Source organism: Amborella trichopoda, chromosome 3, assembly GCF_054954075.1.
Source record: "Amborella trichopoda isolate Santa Cruz 75 chromosome 3, AtrichopodaSantaCruz75HAP2 v2.0, whole genome shotgun sequence".
Classification (NCBI taxonomy): domain Eukaryota; kingdom Viridiplantae; phylum Streptophyta; class Magnoliopsida; order Amborellales; family Amborellaceae; genus Amborella; species Amborella trichopoda.
In genome coordinates this window covers 19893283-19909508 of record NC_142338.1, presented here as the reverse complement: position 1 = coordinate 19909508, position 16226 = coordinate 19893283, and the positions used below count along the sequence as shown (strand labels likewise).

Below are 16226 nucleotides of genomic sequence, written 5' to 3'. Positions count from 1 at the left end.
GAAGTTAATCATTAAACTAAAATACCTACTATCACATATATCACCTTCATATATTTTTTCTGTGCATTAACTTATTTTTTAGAATTTGTTTACATTTATTGACCGCATCATCGCGATGCACCCGCATCCCGGCCGCATCGAGCCACATCGGCCCCCCACCGCATCAGGGCTGCATCCCGCATTTTAAAACACTGATTCTAAGGCTAGATTGTGGTCTAGGTTTGGACTATGGTTTAGTGTGTCCTTTGGGTCATCTAGTGTGCTTCAAGGTTTAGGGGCTCAGAAATAAATCTAATGTCGATGGGGGGGCCTACAAAGATATATACGATCAATATATTGTAATGTTTAATAAATGATATTAATAGATTTCGGTCAAAATAGGTTCTCCCCTTTATTCCCTTACTCTTCATTATAAATCAAAAAATAAGCATAGAAAGAAAGAGAGTAAATATGGAGAGATAAAAGGGATGAATGTTCATCCGAAGTTGCTAAACTCGAACCCACCATGAAACCATTGCATTTAGTATCATCTTTTTTCTTTAATTGATATGGATATCAGCATAAAAAAAATATTCAGCTATATTTCTTTCATTATTTGTTAACAGGCATTAAAGACTTCTTTTTTTCAATAAATACGTATTACGAATATTTAATCCTCTTGGAAAATATATAGAACATGGTTTCGTAGCATAATTATTTTCTTTTTCTGATTGATATGCATTCAAAACTTGTTTTCATATATTAAACTTGTTTTGATCGAGCTAACATGTGCGTGAATTATATTAACTAATCCCTAGGGGATTGAGATTGTGTTCCTCATATATAGAAGCAGGATCCACTCAAGATCCCGCTCCAAGAGAGTGGGATCGCCAAGATCCATACCAATTTGGGAGATTTCAATAACTAAGCTAGGAGACAATGTTAGCGTCATTCGGATTTCAATAAACCCAGCTTTTCATGACTGGATGAATCACAGAGACAAAGTATCACTTAATGCGGAATCAATTCATTTCCAGTTTCTCTCCTGTGCACATGTTTTGACAAATTAGCTTCAGCAATGATCACAACCAGGCACAAGTTTCAAGTTGACAAACTACAATAGGTTGATCTCCAAGGACGACCATCTAATTTTAGTTTGAGGGGAGTGTCAATGGTACTGTATATAATTGCCCTTAAAGTGTATCCTTGCCTGCTGCCTGCAGTTTTTTTTCTTCGTCTTCCTTTTTTTTTTTTTTTTTTTTGGTTTTTTGATGAGTTAAAATATGTATGAGAGAGAAAGAGCATAGTTCAAGAGAGAGGAGTTACAAAGAGAAGGGCATGGTTAAAAGCAGAGGATTTAGAGAGAGAAAGGTCATGGTTAGAGAAAAAAAGAAGTTAAGAGAATTAGAGAGAGCGAAAGGATTCAGGAAGCTAAAAAAATGGTGAGGCAAACTTCATAAAAACAGGATAGGCAAACTTCCATGGGGGGATGGAAGCAAAAGTTAAGCTAGTTTCTCATAGCGCTTTCTGTACAATCTAGGAAGTGATACAATAAAATAGAACTTCCAGCTCCCAAGAAATTCCAATTTTCAAATGTGTCATTAAAAGTATATAGCGAGATTATCGTTAATATCCCTTATAGTTTTCGGAAATAAAGAAGTACCTGCCATTTTTATTTCTTAACATGCATATCCATGTTTTCCTAAAATATTTTTACACCCAAAATATCCCTTGTAGGTACCTATTAGAAGCACAATGCCCACCGGACTTCCAGAAATTACTACTTTTCTAACAGATGTGTAGCATGACTGCTACGATTCTACTAAGTGACTTGTGTATCACGATACTAAGTGACTTGTGTATCACGACTGCTATGATTCTATTAAAACTATATTGAGAGCGTTACAGTTCTAATGATAGTTACGGTTGCATGCAAGAATTAGACATGCATGATTTAGACATATAAATATAACTTGCACAAGTAGAGTTGTGTGTGCAAGATTTAGACATGTAGAAAGATTCACCATTGCACGCAAGATTTAGTTATGTAAATATGTCTTGCACACCTAAGGTTGTCTAGATATAACGCACGCATGCACGCACACACACAGATATATATATATATATATATATATATATATATATATATATATATATATATATATATATATATATATATATATATATATTGACATGTTAAGGGGGTGAGAGTGCTATCGTTCTATTAGAACTGTTGCACTCTTGCTACGGTTATTAAAGTCATAGCAGTCTTGCTACAGTTCTATTAGAACCGTAAGGCTCTCTGGAAATCTAGAGAGCATTATAGCCCTACTAGGTCCATAGGGGGCTATTTTGGGTATATAAAGGATAAAGGACTTCAGGAAATTATGCATGTAAAAATAAAAATGATTGGTACTTTTTTATCTCGAAAATTATAAGGGATATTAGCCATAATTTCCCAAATAGATATTGTAGCACATGTAATACAGAAATATGTGCATCCGCAACATTGATACTTATGTTTAAAATACCATAATACACAATATTAAATTAAATTTCTGTAGTTAATGCCATTACTTACAAAAATCCCAGCAGTAATTGGTATTCATACTGATGGTGAAACATATTAAACAGTACGTTAAGCATATATAAGCATCCATGTATCATAGTGTAATTGTTGGCAAGATATTTATATCTTGGTTGTTATAAAGTCGGAAGGTCCGTCTAGCCATTTGCTAAGTCACTTGTATATAAGCCGCCATAAAAGGTCCCTTTTTCATCCCCAGAAGTCATGCATTCACTTGGATGACCTCGCTTCATGCGCACTGGCCGGAGTGGCAGTCCCCACATTGGCAATGATAGGAATGATGGATGATTAGTGTACAATGAGAAAAATAGTGATGAATATATCAGAAGTATAAATTATACATAACATTCATCTCGATGTGACAAGGTCTGACAGATTTTCTGGAGAATAAGAAGGTAATGATGTGAATTCCACAGGACTTTTAACAATTTCTATTTCTGAATACAGAATATGAAACCTGGAGCAAATTAGCACGCAGTTAGCACTTAGCAGTAAGCCTCGGTCATGGGCAGATCTATGTGCAAACATGTTTCAGAGAGATGGAGGGAGAAGAGAGGGTGTGATAAAATAAATGCCAACGAATAAGATTACTGGAAAATGAGTAAATAACACCTGGTCCAATGCTTTGAATCTTTTGAGTTACAAGTGCTCATGCCAGAATCAATTGCAGAATTTGTTTCAACAGCAGTATTCTCCCTCTTTGTCCAAACTAGATTTCAAAAATCTCTCAGTTCTGGCAAGAATCTGGTTCATTTGATTAGAAATAAATAGTTGATGTTGAGGAGCATTATAATAGAATTAAGGCTAATACAATTTCATGGGCTAGTGCAAGGAAAGATTTTCGGGGTTTTTTGGTGACTGATTTGAAGAATCAAGCGAAAGCAGTCACAAGGGGCATTTTGCCTTAAACTGAAAGACATGTCAGTTAGGACCACCAACTGAGGTACGTTTGAAGCTGAATACTGATGACACTCAATGAGGAATCTGGCGCTGCCAGGACTGGTGGAATCAGAAGATACCAATGGGGACAAATAGTTAACAACCTACTTGGGTACACTGCAGAATTGCAACTCCAATGAGGGTGAAGCATGGATCTTATTGTTTAGGTTGCTCTCTAGAGTCTTAATGGAAGAACATAGTCAATGAAGGGGATTTGGCTTTTGTGGAGTAGCAGAGATCGAATTATCCTTAGCAGTAGCTAACATCTTATAAGATATTTGTTCTTTGATCAGTAACCTTAGGACCTTCCATAATTCGTGGAGAGAGTCAACGAGGCAGTAGATCTTTCAGAGAGGGAAGGAGTGCCTAGAGCATCTCTTGTAGTTACACACTTGAATTTGTATCTCAAAGAGACGTACTAAAATTTTTACCGAAATTATATTGGTGTATCCTTTTCTTTATCTCTTCAATAGAGTAATGCTAACAAGAAAGAAGAACACAATAGCATCTAAAGAGTAGTACGATGAGTACTTATTACCACGCATTAGCACTCACCAAACCCTTCTTTGTCCTTCTTCATATATTTCATCAAAAACTTATCTGTATGCAGATTCTCATTGCTGAAGTAATACTCCACCTGGACAAAAATCAATTTTTATTGATCATATGCACAGAAAGAAAAATCTCACAACATGCCAAAATTGAAATCTCCCTGAAGAACTGTGATTTAAAACAATGGCTACAAAATTGATTAAATAAAAAAGTTAAATAGTTGACAAAAAGTAAATGTAATGTGTAAAATATGCCATTAAAAGAAACTAATTTAATCACATATAAATAATACATGGAACAACACACATTTATCAAAATAAATAAATAAACCAACAATGCCAAAGCACATCCTCCACAATGGGCTACGCGGCTACACCCTTTCAAATAAAGAAAGACTACAACACCTGAAAACCGAGTCACTCCATCATCTTACCGAACCATAAGGCTTGAAAGTAAAATGAGAGAATGAATCTTATCTGGAAAATGAAATCATATATTGTTTTTTTTCCTATTGAAAATCATTCATGAGCCCTGATATGAAGGGAAGGAATGAACTTCTCCAGAATAAACAAGATCAATGAATCTCCAAGCAGCCTTACTTTGGAACCAGTCATAGAAGAAAGTTGAAATCTGATCCAGTTACAAGTCGGACCAGCCTAATCGTGCCAGGAAAAGGTAGAATATGACTAGCCACCACGACTAGTATCGACACAAACTAGCTGGACTAGCTGAACAAGGCCACTCTAATAATTCAAAAAATTTGTTCAAGGAGTAAAAAGAAACTGAATGTTCCAGAAAGGAAAAAAAAAAAATTTTTCCTATAGAAAGACGAAAAGGAGAATAATTAGACCGGGCCAATTCTCCTGCCAAGCCAATTTCCCTACTCAGCCAATTCCAAGAATCTCAACCACGAGTTACAAGTCCAATCCGTATCTATTGGCTTTTGAAGGGGTGTGGATCAGGTTCCTTTGCCAATTTTCATTGGTTTGAACAGCTTGAGATTGGTTTACCCAGTCCAAGTCCAACTCCAAGTGGGAGGCTAATTCATATGTCCACACTTTACCAAAGGAGGGTGCAGCCATCCCGGGCCCCCACCAAATCTTATCAGTCTTTGGTTTTAGCATCTTGCTCTGGTTTATTAGCATCTCTACACCATCTCTACACCTCTTTTTGAACTTGTCCTCCTTAATTACCGCAACTTCTGATCTCCTAAACTACTTCCCTCACCCCACCAAAAACAAAAAGACAACCCCCCCCTCTTCCAAACCTTTTATGCCTTTCTTACCTTCGCTCTCTATGCCCGTGTCTTCCTTCCTCCCCATTCTTCCTTTATCTTTTGCTTTTCTCTATATCTTTTGCAGGAACAGCCTTTTCATGGCTGGGTTTTTGGAGACATTTTGCCTCTCTGAGCACCCCTCCCTCTACCTCCACCACAGCGGTTGAGAACCCGTCTTGGTGGTGGCCTCCACCCACTTTTGACACGCACTAGTCATATGGGTGCATTCTCTCCTCTCTTTCTTAGCTTTTATATTTTGCATAGAACACCCACGCATGTTGGTTGCCTTCTCTACTCTAGATCTCTAACACTTCTCTCCCTAGTTTAATCTCTTTTCTTGCATCTTTCTTTCACCCTTCATCTCATCTCCCTTCTATCAAATTCTCGTTGTCCCTCTCCACCTATACATACTAGCTCGAGTGGCTAAGCACCCCAACTTGTGGGTTGCTTCCACTTTGACACGCGCGCTTGTCACAAGGGTGTGCTCTCTCCAATCCCTTTATTTTTAACTTTTTTAGCTTTTAATATTTTGTATAGAGCACCCAATCATGTCAGTTGCCCTCTATCCTCTCTCTTACTCTTTCTCACTCCTCTACTCTTAATCTCTTCTCCCAATTCTCTCTCACCCTCACCTCATCTCTCCTCTGTCGAATTCTTGCTTTTCCATCCTCTCCCTCCATTAATCTCTCTCCCCACATCATTTTTTACTTGCATCTCAGCTCTCATCTTTCTTTTTCTCTCTACTCCTATTTATCTCCCTTATCACCCATTAATTCCAGCTTGAGTGGCCAAGCCCTTGACATATGGGTAGCCAAATATCCCTTTTTTATGGGTGTGGTTTGTATAAGGTTGCAACGTTAAACAATCAAATTAAGGCGCACCTTCAAATTTTATCATAAATATAAGTTTGTGTCAAAAATTCTTAGGATGGCTTGGGAATCTATTTCATCTCTAATTATAAAATCTTAGACTCCAAAAATGATTCAAATCAAGTAGATATATAAATACTTGAAAATCGGGAAAATGGATGGTCCAGATAATGTGTTACAAGATACACTATTTTTAGGACTCAAAATCTTTTTTTCTTTTCATATTCATACCTCTCGATGTCGAGATGACCAGTTTCAGGGTTTTCCAACATCAAAACAACATTTTAAGATGGATTTTTGAGGTGCACCTTAATTCTACATTTTAAGGTTGCAACCTTATATAAACTTTTCCCCTTTATTCTTTTTGTTTGTATCAAATAATTATTTGTATAAGAGCACCCAAATTTGTATTCTTTTTCTTATATTTGAGTACTCATATTTTCTTCAAATTCCTGGTTTCAGTGGGAATTCATGGCTCTATGGGTTTTACAGCAAGGTATGACATGTCCTGATAGTGGACTCTTGGATAGAACTCGATCAGCAACTCTATAAGATTTAGATTTAGAGTGGGCTGGCTGACGATACTAGAACATGCTGGGACTTAAACCTTGACTTTGTTGTCGAAGGCCGAGGCTTATAGAGTCAGATTTGCACTATTGGACTGGTTTGGGTTTAAATCCCGAGATGCATCTGCTGAATTAGGTTCATGGGTACCCTGTCGAGGCTAGTTGCCAGTCGGTGGATGTATAGTGGCCTATGTAATGAATGGGGCTCGTAAGGACAAGAGGTGTAACCTCAACAATTTCATTCTTCACAAAACACACACGTGATTTCCACATGACCTGGTATTGATCAGAATCCTAGACGTGGGATGACGTGTGCATATGCCAGAAAGAGAATTTTATCTACCTATAAGTAGGGGAAATTGATCACCAGAATTTATTGGCTAGATATGACTTGTCCTTGAACAGCACACCTGCAATCCCAGGTGAGCTTATAACCATGTATGCTTTATTAGCTAGCTTTGATGAGCCATTCATGAGATTGTTGCATGAGAGTACTTGTGGGTCATTGGTCTATTGGGTTGGTTTGAGGGGTAGGTCGTGATGAGTGTTAACTAGAAGTGCCTAGTGGAAAAGGAATTTTTCTTCCCAAGGCATGCTCAATCTTCCAATGAGATCTTTCCTAGGTTTCACAGAAAGGAAAATACAGTCAATCACCTTGGTACTATGTTATGCTAAATTAGAAACAAGACTTTTATGGAAGTATGAAATAGCTTTTTACAGAAAGGACTTTTCTGAAAATAAAAATTTGTTATATCTAGTTTTAGCATTTAGCAATTAAGTGGGGGCAATACAGCAAATATGTGACACGTGGGCCATGTTGGCCACATATGGGCAAAGGGGGCCAAAATAGATCACGTGGGGGCCCCCCTTGGTACTTGAACTCCTAAATCAAATAAGGAGATCAAATCCAAATAAAACAAACTTTGGATTATGTTGAATTCTAAATGCTCTAGGAGGTTATGACAAAATCTTCTAGAAGATTTGATTTATAAAAAAATTCTCAAAGATAAGGACAAGGTCTAATTGGATTAGGATTCCTATAATTCTTGATCTTCTGGGAAGTTTCTATCATTTCCAAATTGGAAGGTTGTTCGAAAGATTACTATTGGGGATTAGGGTGTGATTACAACCCTTACAACACGATGGTCGATCTAAGATTGGAGGTTAGGGTTTACTCTCTCTCGTCCCTCAGGTTTTCCTTATCTAAAAGAAGGCAAACACTATAACCCTAGAACAAATCTATATAAACGCCTCATCTCTTCCCGTTATACTCAATGTGTGTCCTTAACGACTGGGAAGAGAGAGAGAGAGAGCTGTTTGGAAACCTAGGGTGGTTTTAAGAGAGACAAAAGTGAGGAAATTTTGTGGGGTGCCTAGAAAGCTAGTGAGATTTCCACATGAGAGCTTGTGTTCAAGAAAGAGGTGAGAAAACCCTTGTTCTCATCAAGCCCTAAGCTTCAATCCGCATTTTTGTCATCCAAATTTTTCCTGTGGAAAGGTCTTTTGCCTTCTAGGTACCCTATCGGTCGAGGGACACAAAAGGGGGTGTAAGAAGTCATTAGGGGGTGATCTTAGGCAAAGAAACTAGTTTGTTGTTTTCTCTACATATTTCAGTTGTCTCCACGCCCCTGCTCTTCACGTGTCAGCAACGTTCTTCAGTTATGCCTATTTTAATTGATTTCAAGTCTACTTTCTCCCTGTAAAGTTTCAGCAAAGGCCCATGTATATAGTGGGAGTTAGACATTTTATCAGAAGGTGTACGTTCTGTTTTCTGCTGTAAAGCACTGAAAAGTTTTTAGAGTTACATCGTGTACTCCCTACACTGAAGCACTTCACAAGTCAACAGATCATCAATCATAAGGCGGATAGGGAAACTACCTTAATTTTTCTTATGGTCCATATATTTTCTCACAATGATATTTCCTACCCATGTGCTATGCATTGTTGCAGTAGATAAGATGTTTCGCGATAGCTATGGTAGCTATGTTGTCACAATGGATAACTATTGGAATCTTTTCAAACAATGTAATTCAACAAATAAAACACGTAATTGGTTGCCTTGTAAAATAGCTATATACTTTGCTTCCATAATAGAAAGTAACATACAATCTTTATCACATTTCCCCATGATATCTGTGCTCCTCTATAGGTGAAAATCCACCCTGATATCAATCTAACCTCATCTTTCCTAACTCCCCAGTTTGCTTCACTGAAGTATTAAATTTCTAACTTTGCATCACTGTAACACAAGCCATAATCACTGGTATTTCTATGGTATCTAAAAATCCTTTTTAAGGAGCTTCTATGCTCCATGAAAGGATCACTCATGCCATGACTGGCAACCACCACTACAAAAACAAAGTTAGAACATACACAGTACACAAGAAATTTAATGACCCAACTGCATCTGCATAAGAGTACTTCCTTTAATTTCTTTTTCTTTATTATTCTCTAGAAACATCTCCTTAAGTATCATACACCCTTTTCTATAAGGGGTTCCCATAGGCTTTGAATCATGCATTCTAAAGCTCTAATATCATATGTACACAATCCGAAAGGTCATGTAACGCCTCACAATGATATCATTATGTGTGGGAATGTGCATGGTAACAACTCTCAATTAGATTGAACTCATATGAGCACAATTTTACAGATTGCTCAAATGTGCACAAGTTAAGCAATATATATAATAACAATGTTAATGGATGACTATTTTTAGAAAAGTTTGAAACCATTGTTACCAGGATCTCCCAAGAAGGTGGCAGCTCCGGTTCCAGAAGCTCAATTCTGCACTCCAAGACAATGGATCTCGATTCCAGATAGTTTTTTAATTTAGGATCTCGATCCACAAAATTGGGGATCTAAATCCCTGGTTAATGGGATCCAGATCACACTCATCCCACATCATGGATGTATGAGTAAGTAATCGGGCCCCCACCAACGTGGAATCGAGTTTCTTTTACATTGTTAATGAAAATCACCACACATTTCGAGATTCATTTACAATGGAAGCATGGATCACCAACGTATTTGAGTTGTTGCATCTAGATCACCACTACTCATTTTGCATTTTCAATTTCACTTCTCACGTATGAACACACTCCAATAGTAACAAAAAATTAAAAAATATTTCAAAAACAAGATTCTTTGTATTTAATGTACTTTGGTTTTTGAATTCATGAAAAAAAAAACATCAATCATATCATTCAATGAACTTCGTTCTCAAGCTAGATTGCCCAAGTTAAATGCTCTTTGGAGCCTTGATTCTAAGCTGGACAGACCTCCACCCCGTATACTTTTTCGATCCTGGACAAATTTGGGCCATGCTCCCTTCATATCGGGATCACAAACCCTTTAACTCAATGTATCGATCTCGATCCCTATCCCACGGATCTTCAGGCATCTCTCAATCCCATGGTCTCAATCCCAATCTGGGTTCTAACCTCGCTCCTGATCCCATAAAATATGTTTGAAACATAATGAAGGAGTTTTAGATTTGAAGTTTCTTTATTTTTTAAAAAAATAAATCCATTTAAGAGAAATCCCACATTGGGAGTTCGAAAAAGCCTCACTTTTCTTACGTTGATTAATTTTATCACTTAATGGGAATTGACATTACTTAATGAAAACACACAGCTGCCCAACGCACTAGCCACTCACCCATGTTTTCTGTCCCACATTTCTCTCTCCAACTCTTATTGGGAGCATGTCATAAAAGGAGGTTTTGGCCGTGGCTAAGGCATCACTCATACGATTCATTTTCTCTCAGCTAAAAATTCAATCTCTCTTTATTTTTCTCCATAACCTCGTATCAAGGGTGTGATCTATCTAGTGAATACATAGGGTGCCAATGGGCCTCACTGAGATATCCTCATTGTAACCTCTCTCTCTCTCTCTCTCTCTCTCTCTCTCTCTCTCTCTCTCTCTCGCACACACCCCGAATGCAAAACTATCAATACTTGCCAACTAGTGCTTTTCGCTCTCTAAAAATTCCTTTGCAAGCAGATTGTGCATTCTCTTCTCTTTGTACGCATTAAAGCAAAAGAATGACTTCTCTTTCTATATGTATATCGGAGCAATCAAAATGAGTGCTACTCTTTTTTTTTTGTATGAATACTATCCTTTTGGTTATTGATAGTCTTATTTATTGTTGGTAAAGGATATTAAAGTTGGATTCAAGAGCACAAGAAAGAGAAATATACAAGCCTGGTGATTGTAGATTCTATAATCAACTTCTATTGATTTGATGGTTACTTTCAATGTTCAAGAAAATGGGGGCAGCCACCTAGGGCAAAGGGTGGACAATATGTAGGCCCTTTTTGTTTTCTTTTGTTTGGGGGGAGGGGGAGGGGGAGGGGGAGGGGAGGAGGAGGAGGAGGGGGCGGGGGGAGAAAAGTGGGGGTAGGGGTTTTCAATTTTGGAATTTAATTACTTATAAGCTAAAATTTACATGTTTAAAAATATAAAACTTTGAACTTGCCCAAAATCTGACATCCCTTAGCGATTTAAGCGCAAATACAAAGTCACATAACATAAACGTACATCCATAAGCATTTCCAAAAAGTAATAACATAATGTAATACTCACAAAAATTATGAAACCCTAAACATAAACAATTAAATCTACTAACCTTTCCAAACCCAATCAAAGTAGGCTTTATCGCTTTCTTTCAGATGCCAAAATCTCTCTTTTGCAACCTCTTTCGTCTTGTGAAATCGAAATTTTCAAGTTCAAAATCAATTTAAAAAACAATCAATTCAAGCACAAAAAAAAAAGGTTTTTGGGTTGGAAGTCTCACTTTCTAGGGATTTGGGGGAACAAAATACCCCCATAACCTATTCCCCCCCCCCCCTCCCTGCCTTTTAAAGAGAGAAGAAAGAGGGAATGGCTTAAATATACATTTGGCTAGGGCAATTTCTTCCCTCCCCAAAAGGGCCCAAGGCAGGTTCCCAAGTGATAGGACCTAAGCGCCTACCCCAGCTGCTGGGCACGACTAGTCACCCGCCCTGGGCGAACGCCATGCCTTAGGCCTCCACATAGCCCCAGGGCAAGAAGGTGAGGCGTCCCAGCTGCCCTAGTAGCTGGGCAGTTGACTTTTTTAACATTGATAACTTCCACACTTTACTCGTTGGCCTGGTTTGGTTGGTTTCGTTAGATGCCTTGAGTAGAATGTGAGTTATTGGGATTTGAAGGCTTGTTTCTTTTATAACAGTTGGAATCAAAGGTTGGCTTATCAGGTACCTTCACTGCCAAATCCTTGTTTGGGGCTTCGGCTATGCATCGTTAAGCCAAAGAGAAGCATTCAAGTCTTACTATTTGAAGTAGTGGAAGATCGATTTGATTCGTAAAAAAGTATCATGTTGTCCATGTGAGGGAGACTCGCATTGATTAGGGCACATATAGTTTATGACATGTCTCTCTATGCTAAACTATGTTGTCAAAAGATTGGAACACTTAACAAAGAGATCTCCTTTCAAATGGGTGTGAGGGGACAAGGCATGTAAGCCAAAAATGTGAAGGTGATTTGGATATAACAAGCATTATGACGAGCAATAAAGCACACAATTGGGTCAATGGCTATGGAGGAGGCAAACGATATTGAGGGGCTTTGGGAGCACATACTTAGGGAACACAAGGCATTCACGATTGTGATTGGGGGATCATCCCCTTGTTAGATCAACTAGAATATAGTTGGGTTGGTAAGTTTTCAACCATATCGGGAGGGAGTTTTGCCATATTGTTGGGTTCTATGTTGGGACAGTACAAGTATTAGGTTCTAGAATGCGATATGGTGTGGTGAGATTTTCTTCTTTGCTTCCGAGAGTATTAGGATAGCTTTGTAGCCTAAGGTTAAGGTGATTGAACTCTACAAGGGGATGGGTTGTGTTATTTTGTGGCACCATCAATTTTTTAGGAGATCCTATAGATGACAATCTTAAAGATTTTTTTGCGGCTTCTCGGTATTATGAGCAGATTAAATCGGTGCCTGAACTCATAACACAAGGACATGGAAATCAGAGAGTCGAGGAGCTTTTGTAAGAAATCGTCACACGAAATCGATGCCCTTCAACATTGCCACTGACCCTCCATATCCACTTGCCTAATAGTGTGTGTATTGACCATCCTAATGCTTTTGATGTCCATATCAGCTTCACATTTCCCAAATTTGGGTTTTTTGGGTGTTCTTGTCCTTCCTTTTCTTTTTCCATTTTTGGGTTTTTTTTATTTTATTTTTTTTTTTTTTTGGTTGGGAAGGGGGGGGGGGGGGGAGGGGGAGGTTTGGGGGAATTCCACAGCTCGTTGTAGGCCCATGTAGTGAGAATTAACGCTCTACCCAGGGTTATCTTATAGGGTCATCTTTAAGGCTTTGGCAAGGAGGATATTTGTCAGGATCAGCTTTGACGATCTGTTAAGGGAGTTGAGTACCATCATTTATGAGCCATGAGCAATGTCGACGGGTGAAACCAGTGATGAGATGGTTAAAGCTAAGTTTTGATGACACTATGCATGGCAACTAGGGACCAGTAGACTTGGGGGGTCATTAGAGACAAATAAGAGACATGCCTAATGAATTCTTCTGGCCCACTTGGTTTTAAAAGATTCACCTCATGATGAGGTGAAATTTGTACTCAGAGGCTTTAAGCTGTCCATTGAGCGGGGCATAGCAACTTTGATAGCTGAAGGTGATTGCATAAATGTCCTTAGATGGCCATGCAAATAAATGCCAACCCGTAGAATTATTTATGTTTTTTTAGGAGATATTTGACGTTTGTAGTTCTAGATGTATCTCCTTTTTGTCCAGTTTATCATATGGCTTATGTAAATAAGAATGCCCTAGCATGAACCATGAGTTTATACTTGTGACTAAAGAGAGTTTAGACCCTCGCCAAGATGCCACCTAGAGTTGTACTTACGAAACAAACAAATAAAGGTCAATAATCACACTAAAAGATAAAATAATGAAACAGTTTTGCCACTTCAACAGCTCCAATTACAAGCTCCCCCTAATTTAATTATAGCACGCATACATCAAATCAACTACTAACAAAGTATGTATCTTTAATCTTGGAGTCTTAGGGAAGAAGTTAAAAGTAGATTCCATAGATAATGAAGACAACTATATACCACTCTAATTTGCCCACAAATAGAAAATGTTTTTTAGAAGAGGAGTTTGTAGAGCGTCAGAAGCACTGTATTACTTGCATGGTATATTGAATACATTAAGGACACCCACATCTCATATGAAAAGAGAATGAACCCTTTCAAAGAGAAAACAAAACAGATCCTTTAAGGAAGCTCATTTAAATATTTTCTGTGTGTGTCCATGATTGTCCCTTTCTTTGTTTTTCCTTTTTTTAAGACTTTTCATTATTTTTTCACTATTTTTAGCTATTTTCGAGCTCACTAGGACTCATAGGCAAGTCGACTTGGACTCACTTGAGTTACTAGCTCAGGTCAGTGGCCAAGTTTTGAGCCGAGCTGGGGTGGGGGGGAGGACTTGAGATAATGCATATGCTATTATTCTATGTATCAGAGTATGTAAAATATTTGTTGAGTTTGTAATATAATGAGGGTATCTAAACCATTTAATCATTCTTTCATTTGCATTGCATGTTTTGGAGTTTGGAAAAGGAAAAGCATATTGTCCATCAGTACTCCAAATGGGTTTATTAACATTGACGTATGGTGGAAGAGGTAGATTTCTGAGCTCATAGTTGTGCTCTTTTACATAGCTAGAATATTCATTCACACTTAAAACGAGAAGATAGCTAAAAGCAACATGAAGCCATAAAGCACTACAAAAAAAAAAACGATTTCTGATCAGCCAAGAAACAGTCAAAAGGGCCATTGCCTTCATAACCCAATCTATTATGGTGTATGGTGTTGATGTATTTTGGTTCCTAGCTCAGGCAATCTGTTACTTCACCAAATAAAGAAAAAAAACGGAAATAGCCATCACAAATTAGAAGTGCTAAGACAATTGAATCATGAGGTTCCATTTCCAAATGCCAAAAGAAAAGGTAAAACAAAAGGACAGACTCAAAGAAATCAAACAACAGCTAAAATAGGGACTTTACACCAGACAACATAACAGCAGCCCTGATATCTGCATAAATAACCAAATGGGGACACAAGTTCGAGGGGAAGAGAGAGTGAGTACCACAAGAAGAAAAAAAAAAAAAAAAAAATCTGTCGAGCACCATTGCCAAGGAGTGGGGAATGGTAACACACATTGAAAGTTATTCTGAAAACACTAGCATCACAAAGTAACAGTAACTACATGTAGAATCCTAACAGGGATCATGAAGAAAGAAATCAACATGCCTATAGACAATGAATGGAAGAAAAACTTATTCCGGAAAACATCTCCAGTGACCAATCAAACCAAAACACTATATCAAGAAGCAAATAGGCAATCATCAATTCACTAATTCCCATACATGACGATATGATCAGTGATTACCTACAAATATGAAACTCGAGAACAAACGCGACCAACCTGTTTGATGATCTTGTCTCTGAGTTCATCGGTAAGGACAGGCTTGGAGGAGTAAGTAGGAGGAGTTCCAGCCGTGTCTGAATGGCCTGCATCTTCATCAAACCCTAGATTTTCTCCCATAATTTCCACAACAGATAGAGACCGCACTATTTCCGGGTTAACCTCGCCATCATCATGGCCTTCATCGTCAAATTTCAATTCTTCATCCGTAGGTAATCCTAGGGTTTCCCGATTCTCCATGTCATGGATATCATCTTCAACCCCTAGACTTTCTTCCATGGCTCCTACAACAAGATGAGTCCCAAGGATTTCCAGGTTCTCATGGCCAGAAACAACAGGGCATGCACCTTTCCCCAAAGCTTCTTCTCCTTCCATTTCTTTGGAACCATTTTGGAGGCTCAGGGTTTCCTGGTATTCATCCACACGTGTCTGTGGAGTCTGCGCACGTGGGTGCAAGATTTCAGCCATAGCTTGAGCCACGCCCCTCTACTCCTGCTTCACACTCCCCACCAAAACACTTTTTAAAACCCTGTTTCTCAGGCCACGTGGCAAATTTCTAAGTTATTCACGCGAAATTTCGGACAAAATTTAGTGTGCCAAAAAAAGTACTGAGGAGAAAAGGGGAAAATGTACCGATAAGCATTTTGCATGGAATTTTAAAGAAGGGAAAGTATATTTACAAAAACAAAGAGAAAATTATATATATATATATATATATATATATATATATATATATATATATCCGTCATACTTTACATTATTACGGTTACACCTAATAGTTTACGTTATTATTCATTTGTCCATCTTTTATCTTTTATAACGTTTTTTTAAAAAAACACTTTTGTCTTTTTTCGGATGTTGAACATCCGAATTTATGAAAATTTTGGATGTTCAACATCCAAAAACAACCGCAGCTAGAATAGTCACTAATCAAATTTCGGATGTTGAACATCCAAAA

At 38.0% G+C, this 16226-nt stretch overlaps 1 protein-coding gene across 5 annotated transcripts in view; it reads right to left on the bottom strand.

Annotated features, from left to right (window-relative positions):
- LOC18435205 (la-related protein 6A) overlaps positions 1-15762 on the bottom strand; it is a 40505-nt gene extending 24743 nt beyond the window's left edge. For all 5 annotated transcript variants that reach the window (XM_020667823.2, XM_020667822.2, XM_088860310.1 and 2 more), the window contains exons 1-2: positions 15269-15762; positions 4061-4142 (exon numbers count right to left, since the gene is read on the bottom strand). In XM_020667823.2, the coding sequence (XP_020523482.1) occupies positions 4061-4142; positions 15269-15736 (550 nt within the window). In that variant the 5' untranslated portion in view covers positions 15737-15762. The remainder of the gene's footprint in view (positions 1-4060; positions 4143-15268) is intronic.
- Between the last annotated feature and the right edge of the window lie 464 nt (positions 15763-16226).